The sequence below is a fragment of the Phalacrocorax aristotelis genome, chromosome 3, assembly GCF_949628215.1.
Source record: "Phalacrocorax aristotelis chromosome 3, bGulAri2.1, whole genome shotgun sequence".
Classification (NCBI taxonomy): domain Eukaryota; kingdom Metazoa; phylum Chordata; class Aves; order Suliformes; family Phalacrocoracidae; genus Phalacrocorax; species Phalacrocorax aristotelis.
Window position 1 is genome coordinate 36796485 of NC_134278.1, and position 15920 is coordinate 36812404.

The 15920-nt window shown below is 38.8% G+C and overlaps 1 protein-coding gene across 3 annotated transcripts in view; it reads right to left on the reverse strand.

Moving 5' to 3' along the window:
• The window catches only part of PHIP (PHIP subunit of CUL4-Ring ligase complex), a 118334-nt gene that overhangs the window by 30694 nt on the left and 71720 nt on the right, over positions 1–15920 (reverse strand). For all 3 annotated transcript variants that reach the window (XM_075087135.1, XM_075087134.1, XM_075087133.1), the window contains 5 exons: positions 15349–15532; positions 14552–14675; positions 4258–4398; positions 3312–3388; positions 2341–2572 (listed from right to left, as the gene is read on the reverse strand). In XM_075087135.1, the coding sequence (XP_074943236.1) occupies positions 2341–2572; positions 3312–3388; positions 4258–4398; positions 14552–14675; positions 15349–15532 (758 nt within the window). The remainder of the gene's footprint in view (positions 1–2340; positions 2573–3311; positions 3389–4257; positions 4399–14551; positions 14676–15348; positions 15533–15920) is intronic.

Below are 15920 nucleotides of genomic sequence, written 5' to 3' on the forward strand. Positions count from 1 at the left end.
TGCGTGCACTGCTGGAGCGGTGGTGCGTACCACAGGAAAAAGCATACACACAGTTTAAAAGCAAACATAGAAAATCAAAACAGAACCTCTCCATTGCAATAAATCACCGACATAAACGCACCTTATGGATTTTCAGTTTTGAACAGGTCTTGTGAAAAACTGATGCACTGTGTCAGAGCAAAGTCAGTCTAGCTCATTGGTGAATTATGGGAAGGTAATAAGGAATAGCCTTTAAACAGAAAATCTTCCCTTGTTATAGCTTCACACATTAATAATCAGTTTAAGACACTCTGGAAGCCAAGTCTGAACTGAAGCCACCACAGTTAATCATCAGGAAGAGACCAGTCCCAGTGAATGTGTCTAATGATTTTTGAAATTCTACTAAACCCTTCAGTAATTAGTTCCACAACCTGATTACATGCTTGGGTGGTTTGGGATTTTTGTTTGCTTTTGGGGGGTGGAGGTTGAAAGGGGAAAAAGTTTCTTTTTTGAGCTTCATGTCTGTGTCATATCTCACCGTAACAAAATAAGGAAATCATTCCACATTTATTAATTTCTAAACCATTCCTAGTTTTATAAAAGCTTTTTTTCTCATACCTCATCCAAACTCTCCCTTCCAAGATTCAGCCTTTGTGCCTGCCCCTTTGATCCTCCCAGGTACTCCTTTCTTGCCCTTCTTCACTGCTGTATAATTTTTTTAGATATATTTTTTTGGTGGAGGGGCATAGAAATGTAAGCACTTTTCAAGATCTCAACAGTCCATTAACAGAGAAGGAGGACATTCTTTCTCTACTCCTTTTTTAATTCCTAAGATTCTGTGCGTGGCTACAAAGATGGTCAAAACTTCTCTGGTCAGTGGAAAGCCCTAATTTTGATTTGGGTTCAGGAAGCCGGAAGAACTTTCTACGAGTAGGGACTGTGAGCTCTCTGCCCAGTAAGGAGGCAGAATGTCCACCACAAGAAACTTCAAAACAAACAGCTGTTAGGAATGACAGGTATAATTAATCCTACCTAGGGTCAGATGGAAGAGGGACGATTTTCTGATATTCCTTCCAGTCTAATATTTTCTTGTGATTCAAGAATGGAACATGTCATCTTAAAAAATCCAAGACCTCTAAGTCTGATATCTTTGGAATCAAAGACCTGCATCTTGGTAACTGGGACCAAAATGGGTGCAAGATTCCCGAAACAGTCAGTTCAGCTTTTATCTAAGTGGAAATATTAGACTGTCTTATATTTATAATAAAAAGCTAAACTAGAGCTTTCAACCATTAAGTAAAAAAAAAAAAAAACCACAACCCACCATTTGTTTTCCTGATCTTATACCTTCTGTTTTCAGACTGTGTAAATACTAAGGTAATATTAGTATTGACACTACAACCAACAACTGCGTACCGCGAACAAAAAGTAGCCTAATCAAAGAGTAAACACTACCACCAAACATCCGGCATGTCTTACCAAAGATTCACAGTAAAGCTGACATTATGACAACCTGCATATTAAAATAGCTGTTTTGTCAGCCTACCTTCTAATGAGGGCCAAAATGCTGAAATAATGATCTTAAGGAATGCTGAGGACTCAATCTTATAAACAAAATACAGTTATTTAGTTACTTAGATGATACAGTTGGTTTCCTTGGGTATTGCAAAAATATAAGCTATGAGTTTATGAAAACAATTAGTATCTACCAGATAGATCAGTTCTGGTCTCTGTAAAGAAAGAGCAAAGAACCCGAGTTTTCTGATCAAACAATTAAAAATAAAACAACTCCCCCCAAAAATTCAACACACTGAAAATAACAAGAAGTCACCAAAAATCTCCATGTACTGACCTAAACTTGAATGACATGGTTATATTAGAAAGCAAACAAAGCACAAAGAGACAACAAAACCCTGGTCAAGTGAAATTCCCCTTCATGGAAGCATACTGGCAAGCATAATACAAATACCGTACGTTGTGGAATTGATAGAAAAAAATGACATGATTGTGCAGGCCTAAAAGAAATTGCAATTAAGCAGGGAGACAGTCAGTACAGCTTAAAAAATACAGGCACATGTTATACAGGAATACATCCACAGAAGGGAAGTTTCTGGTCTGACAAAAGACGGTGTTAAGGTCATTAAAAGTGTTCCTTAAGTGAAATGCATCAGATTTAGAAAATATATAATTATAGCAATCTATCATTTGACTTACAAGAGTCAGCAATTATCATTTATTTCTAGTAAAAGTCATAATATGTTTTCAAATTAGATAATATTAAGTTGTCTATGTACCTGAATCATTCATCTAATTCCAAGACAGTAGGAGTGAGCATCCTGTAATTTACAAAGACCATCTAACCTTTTGTTTCCTCTCTTTGGGTTTTCTCTTCTTTGGTGATGTTGATGGTCCATCTTTCTCCTCAATACCTTTTTTCCTTTCCTTTTTGATTTGCTTCTTTTGTTTTTCAGGTCCTTCTTCATCCTCTGAACTACTCCCTGCTTTCTTTGATTTAATTTTAGGAATTTTCTTTGGTGGTTGCAGGTTGATTCCTGCATCTGCTGTCCAGTCAGAATAATCACTAGAGTAGTCACTACGTATGATATGCCAAAGAAAAAAAGAAATTATAAACTGAAAGTTAAAAAGCAATTCAGAGTGCCCTGGATTATAGGGTACTACGCAATAGGAGATTATAATTAACAGTTTAGGTAATTACAATATTTTTGCAGTTAAAACCAGTGTCTAAACCCCTATATTCTACCTACAATTTAATTAATTATAGCCTTGAGATCAGGCTTGTAAGAAGCTTAACTTCTACTATCACTAGAAATAAATCCACTGTTCATTTGGTCAATTCAAGATGACACATGTTAAAGTTGGGATATTGTTCTCAGGACTTCTGGTTTTGAATAGTTTTGAACAAAAGTTAACAAAAAAATCTGCTAAAGAAGAAACAAAGGCTGGGTTGAAGCTAAGCTACCTCAATCTTTGCTCCCTAATTTCAAACAAAGAGTCAGCAGAGGCAGTCACACAGCTCAGACTGACAGTAACGGGAAACTGCTACCACATTCCTGAAGTGTGCGTGTGCTTGTGAAGAGTAACCCTCCTTCAAAAGCCATTGGAAACAATTATGCTTCTGGCAAACAAGGATGAAACCTTCCCTAAATTTTAGTTAGTAATATAGCTGAAAATGAAATCCTGGAAGTTTTAAGTTCTTTTTCATCTTTTCTTCTAAATATGCACAAGTTTTAGTTATTACTAATTAACTGTTTACAGAAGATTATGTACAATTTATCAGCAAGACTTTTCTCTGTAAGTATACTGTCACTTACCTAGAACTGCCATCACTGTGCCATGCTCTTTCATCATCTTCTGATGTTCCACCACTGGCAACAACTACTTCTCCTTCCTAACAAGGTGGGGCGGGGGTGGTGGGCAGGGAGAAAGAAAGCGTTATCTTTGGAACTCAGAAAAGTTATAATACATGACAAGACGACTAAGACTCTTCTAGGCTTTATGCCTGTCATAAACTTACAGTATTATGTTAAACTTACAGCTTTATGTTGTTAAAAAGGCATTTCAGTTTGCAGATACTTACTTTACTTCAATGGACTAAATTAAATGAAAAGAAGTAAGAAAATATCTGTGCTTGGACAGATGCACAGTGTAGAGCAACATGTTTTTTTAACATTCAGCCAGTGGAGACCTGAGTGCTTCTCAATCTCCATTTAAAAAGCTAGCTTACTTTTTCAAAAATTATTTCCAGCCCTTTTTAATTTAGTATTTCCACATCTTTTCAATTAATACCAAACAAAAACCCAGTACAAACCTTCTATGCTCTTATTACTCATCTCTTCACTGTAGCTACAGAAGAACTGAATGGTTGAGGCTGGAAGGGACCTCTGGAGATCATATTGTCCAAGCTCCCTGTTCAAGCAGGGCCGCCTAGAACCAGTGTCCACACTGACAGGCCATATGGGCCATACTGATTGGGATCATAAATAAAGGGAAGATGTAACATGGCACACATATACTTTGCAAAATGCCCTTGCGAATAAGCATTTCTCCCTTTTGTCAATTACTTTTTAGTCAAAACTAAACACATACAACAGCACATGAAAACCTAATTGAACTTCAATTTTTAAAACAGGTGAAGGAAAATGCACAATGAAAAACATAGTCTGTGTTTTCACAACAAACAATGTTTTACTAACTGAAGCAGGAGCTTAATGAGTAGAAATGGAATATATAGGATTGCCTCATGAATAAGGATCTTACATCTGAGGAACTGTGTCCATTTTCTAACTCTTCAGCAGGCCTTGCAGTTTCTTCTACTGCGTATCTTGTACGGTAGTTGTGCTGGTTAGCTTGCTGTTTTCGTGAGTCGCTAGTGTCTAGTAAATGATCATGAGAATGGTTCTGTGAAGACACAAAAGTCAAAATACATCATTTTTGAGTAAATGTTCTTATTAATATATAGCATTTTCTTTAATAGTAGTATTCCAGGAAGCAACTTTTGCAGTAGCAAGACGCTGCAAGTTTCAACATCACAAAATTCAAAAAACGCCACAAGTTCAAAAATAAAGAGCTGCTGAAGAAAACACTCCACAGGCATAGTTGCATATAAACACCAAGCAGTTCAGTATATTCTGGAAAGAATTGCAATTTCTTCCCAGATATAACAGAAGATTCTTATTTTGAATTATTAAAACTCTTCATTCTCTACAAGGTATGTATCAGTTAACCACTGACAGGCCACTAAGAGTTGCAACAGCTCAAAATTACACTAAAAATGGCGATCAGAGGAAAGGAGACTCTTACAGAGAACTCCCGAGTGTGTTATTTTGCAACCGAGGTGTCAGATCTATTAGAAGACAGACTCATACAGTAATACATCCCCTAGCATGCAGAGACGACTGTTACCAAGTAGAGGCCTTTAAATGGTAAGATGATGCATGGAAGAATTCAAATGAATGAGTTAGTTGGAAAGAATCTGAGTGAGTTCTTATGAGGCTTAGAAGAATGAAATAAGGCTGTAATTTAGAAACACTTCACACTCCAGCATAAAAAGATTTTGTTCCTCCTGCAGAATATACATTATGCAAACACTTGCTCTCAACATGAAGTGTGTCATCTTGTATCAGTCCCCAACCCCCAGAAAAAAATCAAAAGCTACAATCTCATTTCAAGAGTTTTGTGCTAATTTTTTTGGTATACATATTTGAACTTCAGCCTAGCTCAGACCCAGTGAAATAGTTTCTGGACACATTCCTAAGATGCCACAACAGGAGGTACCCTTCCCCAGTGCTCTCCTTCTTCCATGAAGGAAACCTCAGATATCTAATCTAGTAGGTGCTGATATGGTTGAAAAACAAACCCAGAGATGAATCAACAGAGCTGCAGCAAACCATAGAAAGGTACTATTATCAAAGCCTTCTAGTAGGGCAGACTGCTTATACCTATTCCTCTTGGATTTTTTTTCTTTTGTAGGGAAGATAAGATCTTTCCTGTCATGTATGATGAAAGTTGGTTCACAAGGTTAAATTTTCTTGTTGAGGAAAAAAATGGAACACTTTTTGGTGAAAAGTACACTAAAACTTGGCGTAGCGGTAGCTAAGATCTGTTTTTCCTTAGCTGCAACAATTTTCCTTAAAATGGAGAACTCTGGTAGCCAGAGCTTTTGTCCTACCTTCCCTGTCAGAAGATACACGCCTTTTTCAGGTGTGACTGCAACAGTTCAGTAAGGTAGGCCAACACACTGATCTGTACAATTGTGCTACAGTATTCACCAAGGCACACAGGACCAACACAGAACTGGGGCATTCCTTCTTTTGGACTCTGGCAGCATGTACCAGATCTCCTCAAGCTGAACTGACCTGACCTAGAACAGCTCCAAGGCAGCCCTAAAACTAGTGGCTGAGCCCATCACAGCCCTTCTTGTCCCTCAGCCTTCTGTTGCTGCTCACTTCTTGTCAAGCTCTCAAGATTCACTGCTGAAGCAGAGGGGTCACAAAAGCCAGTGTTACAGCAACTTGCTTCTGCTACTGAATTGTGACTTTTTTTTTTTTTTAAATAAAGCCCATCTGGCTCTGAGCATCATGAAACACGGTATGAAAACACAGGGACAACCAAAATGGAATCACATAAGCCCAATCAAGTATCCTTTAGAATAACAAGGACATATTTTGCAGAAGCTACATTGCAGCCCGATTGTAATGCTCTAGAAACAAAAGTCCTAGAAATTTACATTCCCATTTCTATTCAAAGTGAGATTTCTCAATGGTTATTACAAATATAGCTTCTCCCTACTTACACTAGAACTACGGATCCTTGGAAAACTGAAGCACTTTGCATTACTCTCTGGTTTTGAAAGAGTTCCCTTTTGGCAGTTCAAATTTGGAGTTTAAAAAAAACCACACCCCAACCTGCTTCCTCCCCCCGAGTCATTACTTTATGTAAGCGAGTAACATCACTGTATAAATACTGGGCCGTGGTGATGCCAAAGGGTAACAAACTGCTTTGGGAAAGATGCAATGCCAAGACAAGAATGAAGAAAAAACCCAAAACCAAAAGCACAAGTAGTTATCTATCAGTAACAGAATGACAGAATGATTGAAGTTGGAAGGGACCTTTGGATGTGACTTAGTCCACCCCCCACTGCTGAAGAAGGGACAAGAAAAGAGACCATAAGGTATACATCTTCCACATCGTGCTGAAAAATTTTTGAATAGGAGTGATGTTAAAAACACAGCTTTGCTAAAATCTGATGAGAATCTGCAGATCAGACAGATCTATCTTTACTTGGAGTAGGGTTGGGGTCAAGTGTGAAGGTTTGCCTAGAAAGATAGAGTATTACAAGCTTTTACTGGCAAAACGGAATCTATCACCAAAATTTTCAACAAGGAGTGAGGAAATACAGGTCATGGTCTTCCCCCCCCCAGCCAATATATATCCTAAAGAAAGAGCTTGAAATTGCACGCTCAACTCCAATGAGAGGCTTGGAAATAAAACTAAGATAACTTGAGATTTGAGGTTTAATCATCACTTTCTCTCTTGATACACTTTGATCAACAGCCATATATGCTGACATGTGCCTTGTATCATATCCAAGGCTTCCAGTCAATACCAGAGCACATCTATAGATATAACAGAAATTACAGCTCCTGTCAGAAGAGTTTTTCTGTGAAATACAAATGATGGCATTTCCTGTGTTTGAGAGGGGCAGATACAAATATGTCACCTGGACACTGCCGAGGGTCTAGGCAACACCATTTGTGAAAGATAGGGTGGAAACGCAGTGGTGTCCTCACAACTCAGACCACTGAATTCTACTGTCCTTATAACCCTGACTCCACTGGGAAGCACAGCTTTGCTGCACTTTCATACAAGGCTGCAGTAATTTTGGAAAGCTCCGGCTGTACCAATTTCATAGTATTTCTTCACTGGCAGTATCTATTCTTTATCTGAAAATGGTTCCTCCTTCCTTAAGACAACAGCAATTAGCCTCTACTAAATAGTTAAACAGGGACAGGGTGCAAGCCTATGTCCAGCATCCAAACCCCAGCATTAAAATAGAGGCTCACAGACTCTTCAAGGCAAAGGAAGGCAACTGGCTCTTGTCAGCCTATACTTTTCACAACATTATGTTTGAAATGTTACGCTGAAAAAAAAAAAATCTAAAACATAACTGTTTTCATTCTTGAGTAGATACACTATTTAAATTCTTCAACCCAACATTCATCTCAACTTAAACTTGCCCTTATTGAATTTCAGTTCTTATTTTTCTGAAGAGCAACACTTTTGCATTACCACGGTCATCAATATATACCTTTGTCCAAGTTTAACATTCTTCAGTGACCATGAGTTCTCCCCAGATGGTAACTACCACAAATCCCCCAAGCTGTTGGTGCATAAAGCAGTTTTTATTTCACAGAATGGGTGAGGCTGGGACCTCTGGGGGTTGCCTTGTCCAAGCCCCCTGCTCAAGCAGGGCCACCTAGAGTCAGTTGCCCAGGACCATGTCCAGTCAACTTCTGAGTATCAACAAGGCTGGAACCTCCACAGCCTCTCTGAGCAGCCTGTGCCAGTGCTCAGTCACCCTCACAGTGAAGTGCTTCCTTATGTTCAGGCAAAACTTGCTTTGTTTCAGGAGTTTGTGCCCAGTGCCTCTTGTTCTGCCATTTTCTCTTTGGCTAAAGAGCATCCTTCCATATTCTCCTCAAGTCTGGACCAGCGCTTGTAATTACTTAGGGGTTTTTTTTTTGTTGTTATTTTTACTCTTACCACATTGCATATGTGCAAAAAATTAGTCAGAACTTTTTCAAAAGCAGTGAAGATAACACACGCTAAGCACTAAGTGCTAGTCTCTCATGTTTTGGATTGTTTTTCTCTTAACATCTTGCCGATTTACCTGAAAGCCGCGTTTAATCAACATGTAAGAGGAAAAATTACTACTTCTGAGGAACACAACTAAGCTACCTTCAGCAAAACAACACACACATTTCCCCTTACTGGCTTCTGTTAGTTTACAGTTACATTTGCACCTGTCACAACAGAGGCCTACGCTTACTTTTGTTTATCCATAACAACCTTAATTCTTTGGAATTTTTGCTTATTATTTCCACTTAATGGTAATTAGAACATTGCCTCCCCCCCACCAAATGAGGACGCACACCACATCAACCCTGCAGCATACAGAAATTCCACACTCTTTAATAGTTATTAAAATGCTCTGTAATCCCAGTAGTTTAATAAATGAATACTCTAATTACTTGGACTGAGAACATTTACCTAAGCATGTTATTAATCTTACTTCTCATCTTTGGCATGCTCCTGAAAAAAAAAATATTATCTGAAATACAGTTCCACTTTGAAAATGCACAAACTCCGATGCACATTCTATCCTCTGCCATTAAAGGTTTTTTGTTTGTTTAAGTGTTTTTGGTTAATAATAATCAGAGAAAACCCTATTCCTTACTAATGACTTGAAAGTCAAACTGAATTCTTCATTGTACATGCAGATCAGTGACACTAATTACTATTCAGGTGAAAATATCCACGCTTTTAGGTTCTCCCACACAACTCCATTAGTCCCTCAAGCAATCACGTACAAACACTTCTCAGGATGACCTGCATTAAAGAATTGTGTGTTTTCTAACTTTAAGTATCAGAATGCTTATGTGACTTCCATCCACGTTGCAGAAATAGCTAAAGATGAAGGACTGAGCCATAATTCTGCGCTACTTTTAACACACCCTATAATGACACTGGACTAAAAATTAGTAATAGGACTTTGGAATCTCCTCAGAAAGTAATTACAGCTGCTCTGTGTTTTTCCTTACTAACCCACACTTTAGTTTGTTGTCCAAAATGCTAACATTTGCTCCTTTTCATTTTACTTCTGTGTTTTTGACTCCTTTTAGTTAGAAGGGAACAGAAGAAAATATTATTTTATCATTATTATGTGAACAGAACTGAAATTTCAGAAGCTGATACGAAAGCTAGTATTTTCTACTGGTGTGAATACAACTGAATTTGCATATGAGGACAATGTTTTAATACCAGCCCTGTTTACTCTGTTCCCAAACCAGCTGACAGTATTGTAGAATGACACACTTTTCCAGGATTCTTGATGCTGTCATTCTTAGGTCCATAGATTACCAGATGATAATGTTCTCCCCTATATTTTGAGGTGCTCCCCATCTCCTTTAGATCATGAATTCTCTCATTAAACCCTTAGGAATTCACTATGCAACACAAGAGGACTGTACTCTTGCAACAGTACTGTACTATAAATCACAAGGTATTAGTATCAAAACCTACTGCATGCACTCAAGGAAAAGGAAGATTTACAGAGTATTTCCCAGTTCTGTCTTCAACCCTAACACAGCTTGTATTAAAAGCCTCACAGTCACTGTAGAGAACAGCAACAGAGAAGCTGCTATAATTAAGTTACTAATTTCTATTTTAAAACCCCCTCAAAATATCACACAACAGTTTTTGGAGTGCAGTCAGTCTTGCTTCTCTTCCCAGGTGTTTTTTTTATTTTATTATGGACACTACAGAGGATGACAACTCCAATTCACGTTTCCTGTTGTTCAGTCACTACTGAGCTGAAGTGTTGCTCAAACTAAACATAAGCAATAGCAAAAATTGCTAAAATCTCAGCAATTTATTTAATTGTGAGGCTCACTCACTTGGGATCAAGCACCCTTCTTGCAAATGTGCTTATTTAAAGCCCATTTGATATCAACTAATTTCTGAATTTCTCTGAGATTTATCTCAAAGGATTTGAATTTATGTACTTCTCAACAAACCAAGTCCTACAAAAAGAGACACATTTAATGAAGAATAAACTATGGAAGAATATGATTTTTTTTTTGTCCAGAGATGCCATAAAAAATTATCCTGTAGGGTTTAAGAAGGATTTCTTAAAATGTTCTGAAAGTGTTATTGAATTCAGCAGTAATTTCTATATGGAAAATTTACTGACATACTCAAGTGCAAAGATCATGACTGTTTCTTTTTTGCTGTATTTTCTCAGGATGAAGGTGGGAAGTGACTAAAGGATTTACCACGTTATCTCTCCCTCACGTTCTGGGCATCAGAATCCAGGCCACAGACCCTCCAGGGACCAAGATAAACAAAGGACACATTCTTTTCCAGGTAAATATATGAAACTGAAGAAAAGTTTTCCTAGGCTAGCTTTTGCTTTGAAGGATTTTAAGGGCATAAATATCCACAACAAAAATGTGGGGCTTGAAGGAACCCAGTGCTACCTTTAAAGTTTGGATGCTAAAACTTTCCTCCTCTGAGAAAAGAATTTCAAAGACATCCATACTAAGTTTTTGTATAAAGGTAATTGCTGAAAACAAAATGCTAGACCAACCACTCTATTTTTATGCCCTAGTGGTATTTTAGGAAAACTGTAACCCAATTAGAAATTTATGGGTAAGTTGGTAGGAGGTCACATTATCAGGAAGGATCTTTTGACTAGGCTGTAGCTGAAGAAAAGGAAAAAAGGGAAAAAGAGAAACCCTTGAGCAGTTCAATAGTTTAATTAAACTAAAAGAAAGTCTGTAATTCAGCACCAAAATACATCCCCTCAAGACATGAAATAACTATGTTAAAATCTGAATTTGAGAGGCCCATTTTCTATTATTCCCGAGAGAAAAATAGGAGTTACCAAGATTACTGATGTCGTGCTATTTCATTAATGAGCCCTGCCATAGCCACCTCCAAAGCTGTAATTGGCAAAGAGCTTCTTCCTTCTATGTACAAAAAACGGAGACAGACTGAAAAAAATATTTGTCCACTTTATCTTGGGCAAACATACTTAATGTTGGTGACTGCAACATTGAAATTAGCATGTTGGCACCATTTCTTAAGATAGCAACGAACACAATTTTAATGCAAGAAAGAAACTGAAGAAAAGTGTAAGTAATTTAATACAGAGGTTGAATATGATTAGGGACTGTTTGGGGGGGTGGGGGCATGCTCGTCTCTTGAAAGCTTTACTTTGGTTGAGTATGAAAAAAGAAGCAAAACCGAACACTCAAATTTAATATCCAGTAGAGACTTGCCCATCTCAAATTTACTCTTTCTACTCCATATAAAACTAATTCATCATTGTTAAAAAATACAGAAGCACTATGAAGCATCTGAAATTCACTTATTTTCAGATTGCTTTCAATCTCACTCCCTTCCTCCCCCAAAGAAAGTGACTAATAAACAGCAAAGGCAATCAATATGGTACTCTGATAAAAGTTAAGAGCTGCAGAGTTTTCTGTATACTTGTGCTTAATATTTAATTTCTTCATTTTTCCGCCTTGAACCCCATTAAGCGTTTTAACTTTTCAATGGACATTATTGAAGGCCCATGTTTTATTAACCTTTTGATTAAGCGTGAAAGAGTCTCATCTAGAATAAGCATACTACAAAACCCCCAAAATTACTACTCTCTTACAGTTGCTCAAAACTTACTTGCTTTATCAAAAAACATAGTTTGTTATTTAGCTAGAAGAGCACAGATAAGTATATGAGATCACAGAATCATAGTATCATTTAGGCTGGAAAAGACCTCTAAGATCATCAAGTCCAACCTTTAACTGCCAAGTCCACCACTAAACTCGGTCCCTAGGCATCACTTATAAGTCTTTCGGGCACATCCAGGCACGAACAACCAACCACTTTTTTGGGAAGCCTGTTCCAAAGCTTGACCACTCTTTCGGTGAAGAAATTTTTCGTAATATCCAACCAAAACCTCCCCTGGCACATCCTGAAGGCCATTTCCTTTGATCCTGTCACTTGTTACTTGGGAAAAGAGACCGAAATCTACCTCACTACAACCTCCTTTCAGGTAGTTGTAGAGAGCGATAAGGTCTCCCCTCCGCCTCCTCTTCTCCAGGCTGAACAACCCCCAGTTCCCTCAACCTCTCCTCAGAACACTTGCTCTCCAGACCCTTCACCGGCTTTGCTGCCCTTCTCTGGACACACTCCAGCAACTCAGTGTCCTTCTTGTAGTGAGGGGACCAAAACTGAACACAGTATTCAAGGTGCAGCCTCAGCAGTGCCGAGTACAGGGGCGTGATCACTTCCCTACTCCTGCTGGCCACGCTATTCCTGATACAAGCCAGGATGCTGTTGGCCTTCTTGGCCACCTGGGCACACTGCTGGCTCATGTTCAGCCGGCTGACAACCAGCACCCCCAGGTCCTTCTCGCCCAGGCAACTTTACAGCCACTCTTCCTTCCCCAAGCCTCTAGTGTTCCATGGGGTTGTTGTGACCCAAGTGCAGGACCCGGCCCATCGATCCAGCCTGTCCAGATCCACCTGCAGAGCCTTCCTACCCTCAAGCAGGTCAACACTCCCGCCCACCTTGGTGTCATCTCCAAACCTCCTGAGAGTGCACTCAATCCCCTCGTCCAGATCACTGATAAAAATATTAAACAGAACCGGCACCAAAACTGAGCCCTGGGGAACACTGCTCGTGACCGGCCGCCAACTGGATTTAACTCCACTCACCACAGCTCTTTGGGCCCAGCCATCTAGCCAGGTTTTTACCCAGCAAACAGTACTCCCATCCAAGCCATGAGCAGCCAGTTTCTCCAGGAGAATGCTGTGGGAAATGGTCTCAAAGGCTAGACTACCTACCCAGTCAACTTAACTAAAGTCTAGGTCGACAACATTCACAGCCTTTCCCTCATCCACTAAGCGGGTCACCTGGTCACAGAAGGAGATCACGTTAGTCAAGCAGGACCTGCCTTTCATAAACCCGTGCTGACTCTGTCTGATCACCTTGGTTCTCCTGTACCTGCCACGTGATGGCGCTCAGGATGATCTGCTCCATAACCTTGCCCAGCACCGAGGTCAGACTGACAGGCCTGTACACCCCTCGATCCTCCTTCCAGCCCTTCCTGTACGTGGGCATCACATTTGCTAACCTCCAGTCAACTGGCACCTCCCCAGTTCGCCAAGGCTGCTCACAAATGATGGAAAGCGGCTTGGTGAGCACTTCCTCCAGCTCTCTCAGTACCCTTGGGTGGATCCCATCTGGCCCCATAGACTTCCTGTGTGTCCAGGTGGTGTAGCTGGTCACTAACCATTTCCCCTTGCATTATGGGGGCTTCATTCTGCTCCCTGTCCCTGTCTTCCAGCTCAGGGGCCTGGGTACCTGGAGAACAACTGATCTGACTATTACAGAGTGAGGGAAAGAAGGCATTAAGTGCCTCAGCCTTTTCTTCATCCTTTGTCACTCTTTCCTCCCACACCTAATAAGGCTGGAGATTCTCCTTAGCCCTCCTTTTGTTGCCAGTGTATTTATAGAAGTTTTGGGTTTTTTTTTACTGTCTTTTACAGCAGTAGCCAGATTAAGTTCTAGTTGGGCTTTAGCCCTTTCATGATACATAGATAAAACTGGTTTTTAACAAAGATGACATAAATATAGAATATACTTCCTTCACATGTTCTTACAGGTATAAAGGTCTAAGATTAAATTTTTTGCAAGTTACATGAAACGTCAAGCCAGTTATGACAATTTCGGTTTTAACACAACCTATTCCCTTCCATTTCATTTATCCTATTTTCCTCTTTTCTGAAAGCACCCCATCTCTAGCAAAAAGCATGACTTTGAAATACCCTATACAAAACTGCAATATGATTATTTTCGCCACCATGACAGAAAATACCCAATTCTGTATTTGGAGAGGTATTTGAATGTGTTGAAGTTAAGAAGTATGAGCTGAGTTTTAATCCAACCTTTCCACAGAATGGTATGTTCAACATTGGACAACAGTAGCAGGATATATTGATTAATAGTAACAGACTCCCTACAGCAAATCATGTCCCTAAAACCAGATTTGCAGGGCTTCTAACTTAGGGGGTTCTAAAAGCAATTCTCGTTGTTTATTGAGAGCATAGCGAAACATCAGTATAGAGATGTTCCTCATTCTGAGGAGGTAAACAAATTCCTGGTTTTTAAATTTAAAACTGAGAGGAATGTAAATTTATGTGGCCTAACACTTCGACTTAAATTTTATGCTTCTTACAGTGATAAGGTACAAGTGACTATTTACCTTAGTGAAAGTAGGTATTTTGTTTTCTCTTTGAATGTGACTTGTTACGTGTTTTCTTTTCTCTTCTGATCGATACACCCTTACTTCTTCTTCTCCCTTTGCTGTTCTCCATTCTTCCTGCCTACTGAAAAAAGAAAACGGAGATGTTAACTTTAAAACAGAATACTACAACTGAAAGGATCAATTCCAAATCAAGGAATACATCTTCAACATTTATAACATTCTTTGAAGAGTAGCTCTTCTTTACAGTCAGAACGTGGCTTCAACATTATCCTTTCTGAAAAAAGAAAGATTTCAGTCTTATTTCAAAAACCTAGAGCAGTTTATATTTTATCATGGCCAGCAGGCTTTTTGACTTACTGATATAAGTATTCATCACAAGAGTTAAATACCAAATGAAATAAATTTCCAGTTTGGAAATAAAAAATCAGCTTAGGCACCTAATGGATTAGGTCAGTGTCCCAGCCATAAAATGCTGTATAATGGCAGGAACAGGTGGAGTTAAAACATTATTAGAAAACACTGAGGCAGTTAGATCCCACTATACATACAAGTTAAATTACTCCGTCATTTGTTAAATGGTCGATTTTTATTCACAATACTTCTATAACTCCAAGATTTTAAGTGATATGCAGAAAATAACTGATTCCAAACCAAAACTTATTTTATAAGAAGTATGTGACCACAGAATAGATAAATACCACACAAATAGTTCTATGACAATGTGAATTCCAAAACTGTTCAATTTAATTAAGTTCACCAAACTAAAATTCACTGCAAACTTCGTCTATGTTTACCTGGCCACACCAGAAGACAGTTCAGGCACTACAACCCTTCGACTCCAAGCCACAAGGTCCCGCTCAGTGGCTATTTCACTTCTTGGTGCATTGCTATGCATCTGACGCACACCTTCAATTTGTCCACTGCGTCTTAATCCTATATTTGGTGGTGAATGTACTTCTGAGGTAGAACTTACAGATCCTAAAAAGTCAAACATAGTTGCACCTGATCTGAAACTATAAGGGAAGCACTTACAAAGAAAAACTCAAAATGAAGGAAAAAAGAATTTCACTTAATCAATTACTTCAAAAGAAATCACATATTAACTGAATTTAACAATTTCAGCAAATTCTGTAGTCATACTTAAACAGCTCTGGGCTGCAGTACTCTGTTTAAAAATTCAAACTGAAAAGGAGCAGATGGATCAACAATCTGAAGCAAAGCGATTCATTCGTTTGCTTTTATTTAAACATGGTTTTGAAAACATTTATGCAAAGCAGACTATTGCTACTGCACTCTATTTCCTTATTATAACTATCTCACTGATTCAGTGTATTCCTTAAACAGTCTTCTACCTTAAAAAAAAAAA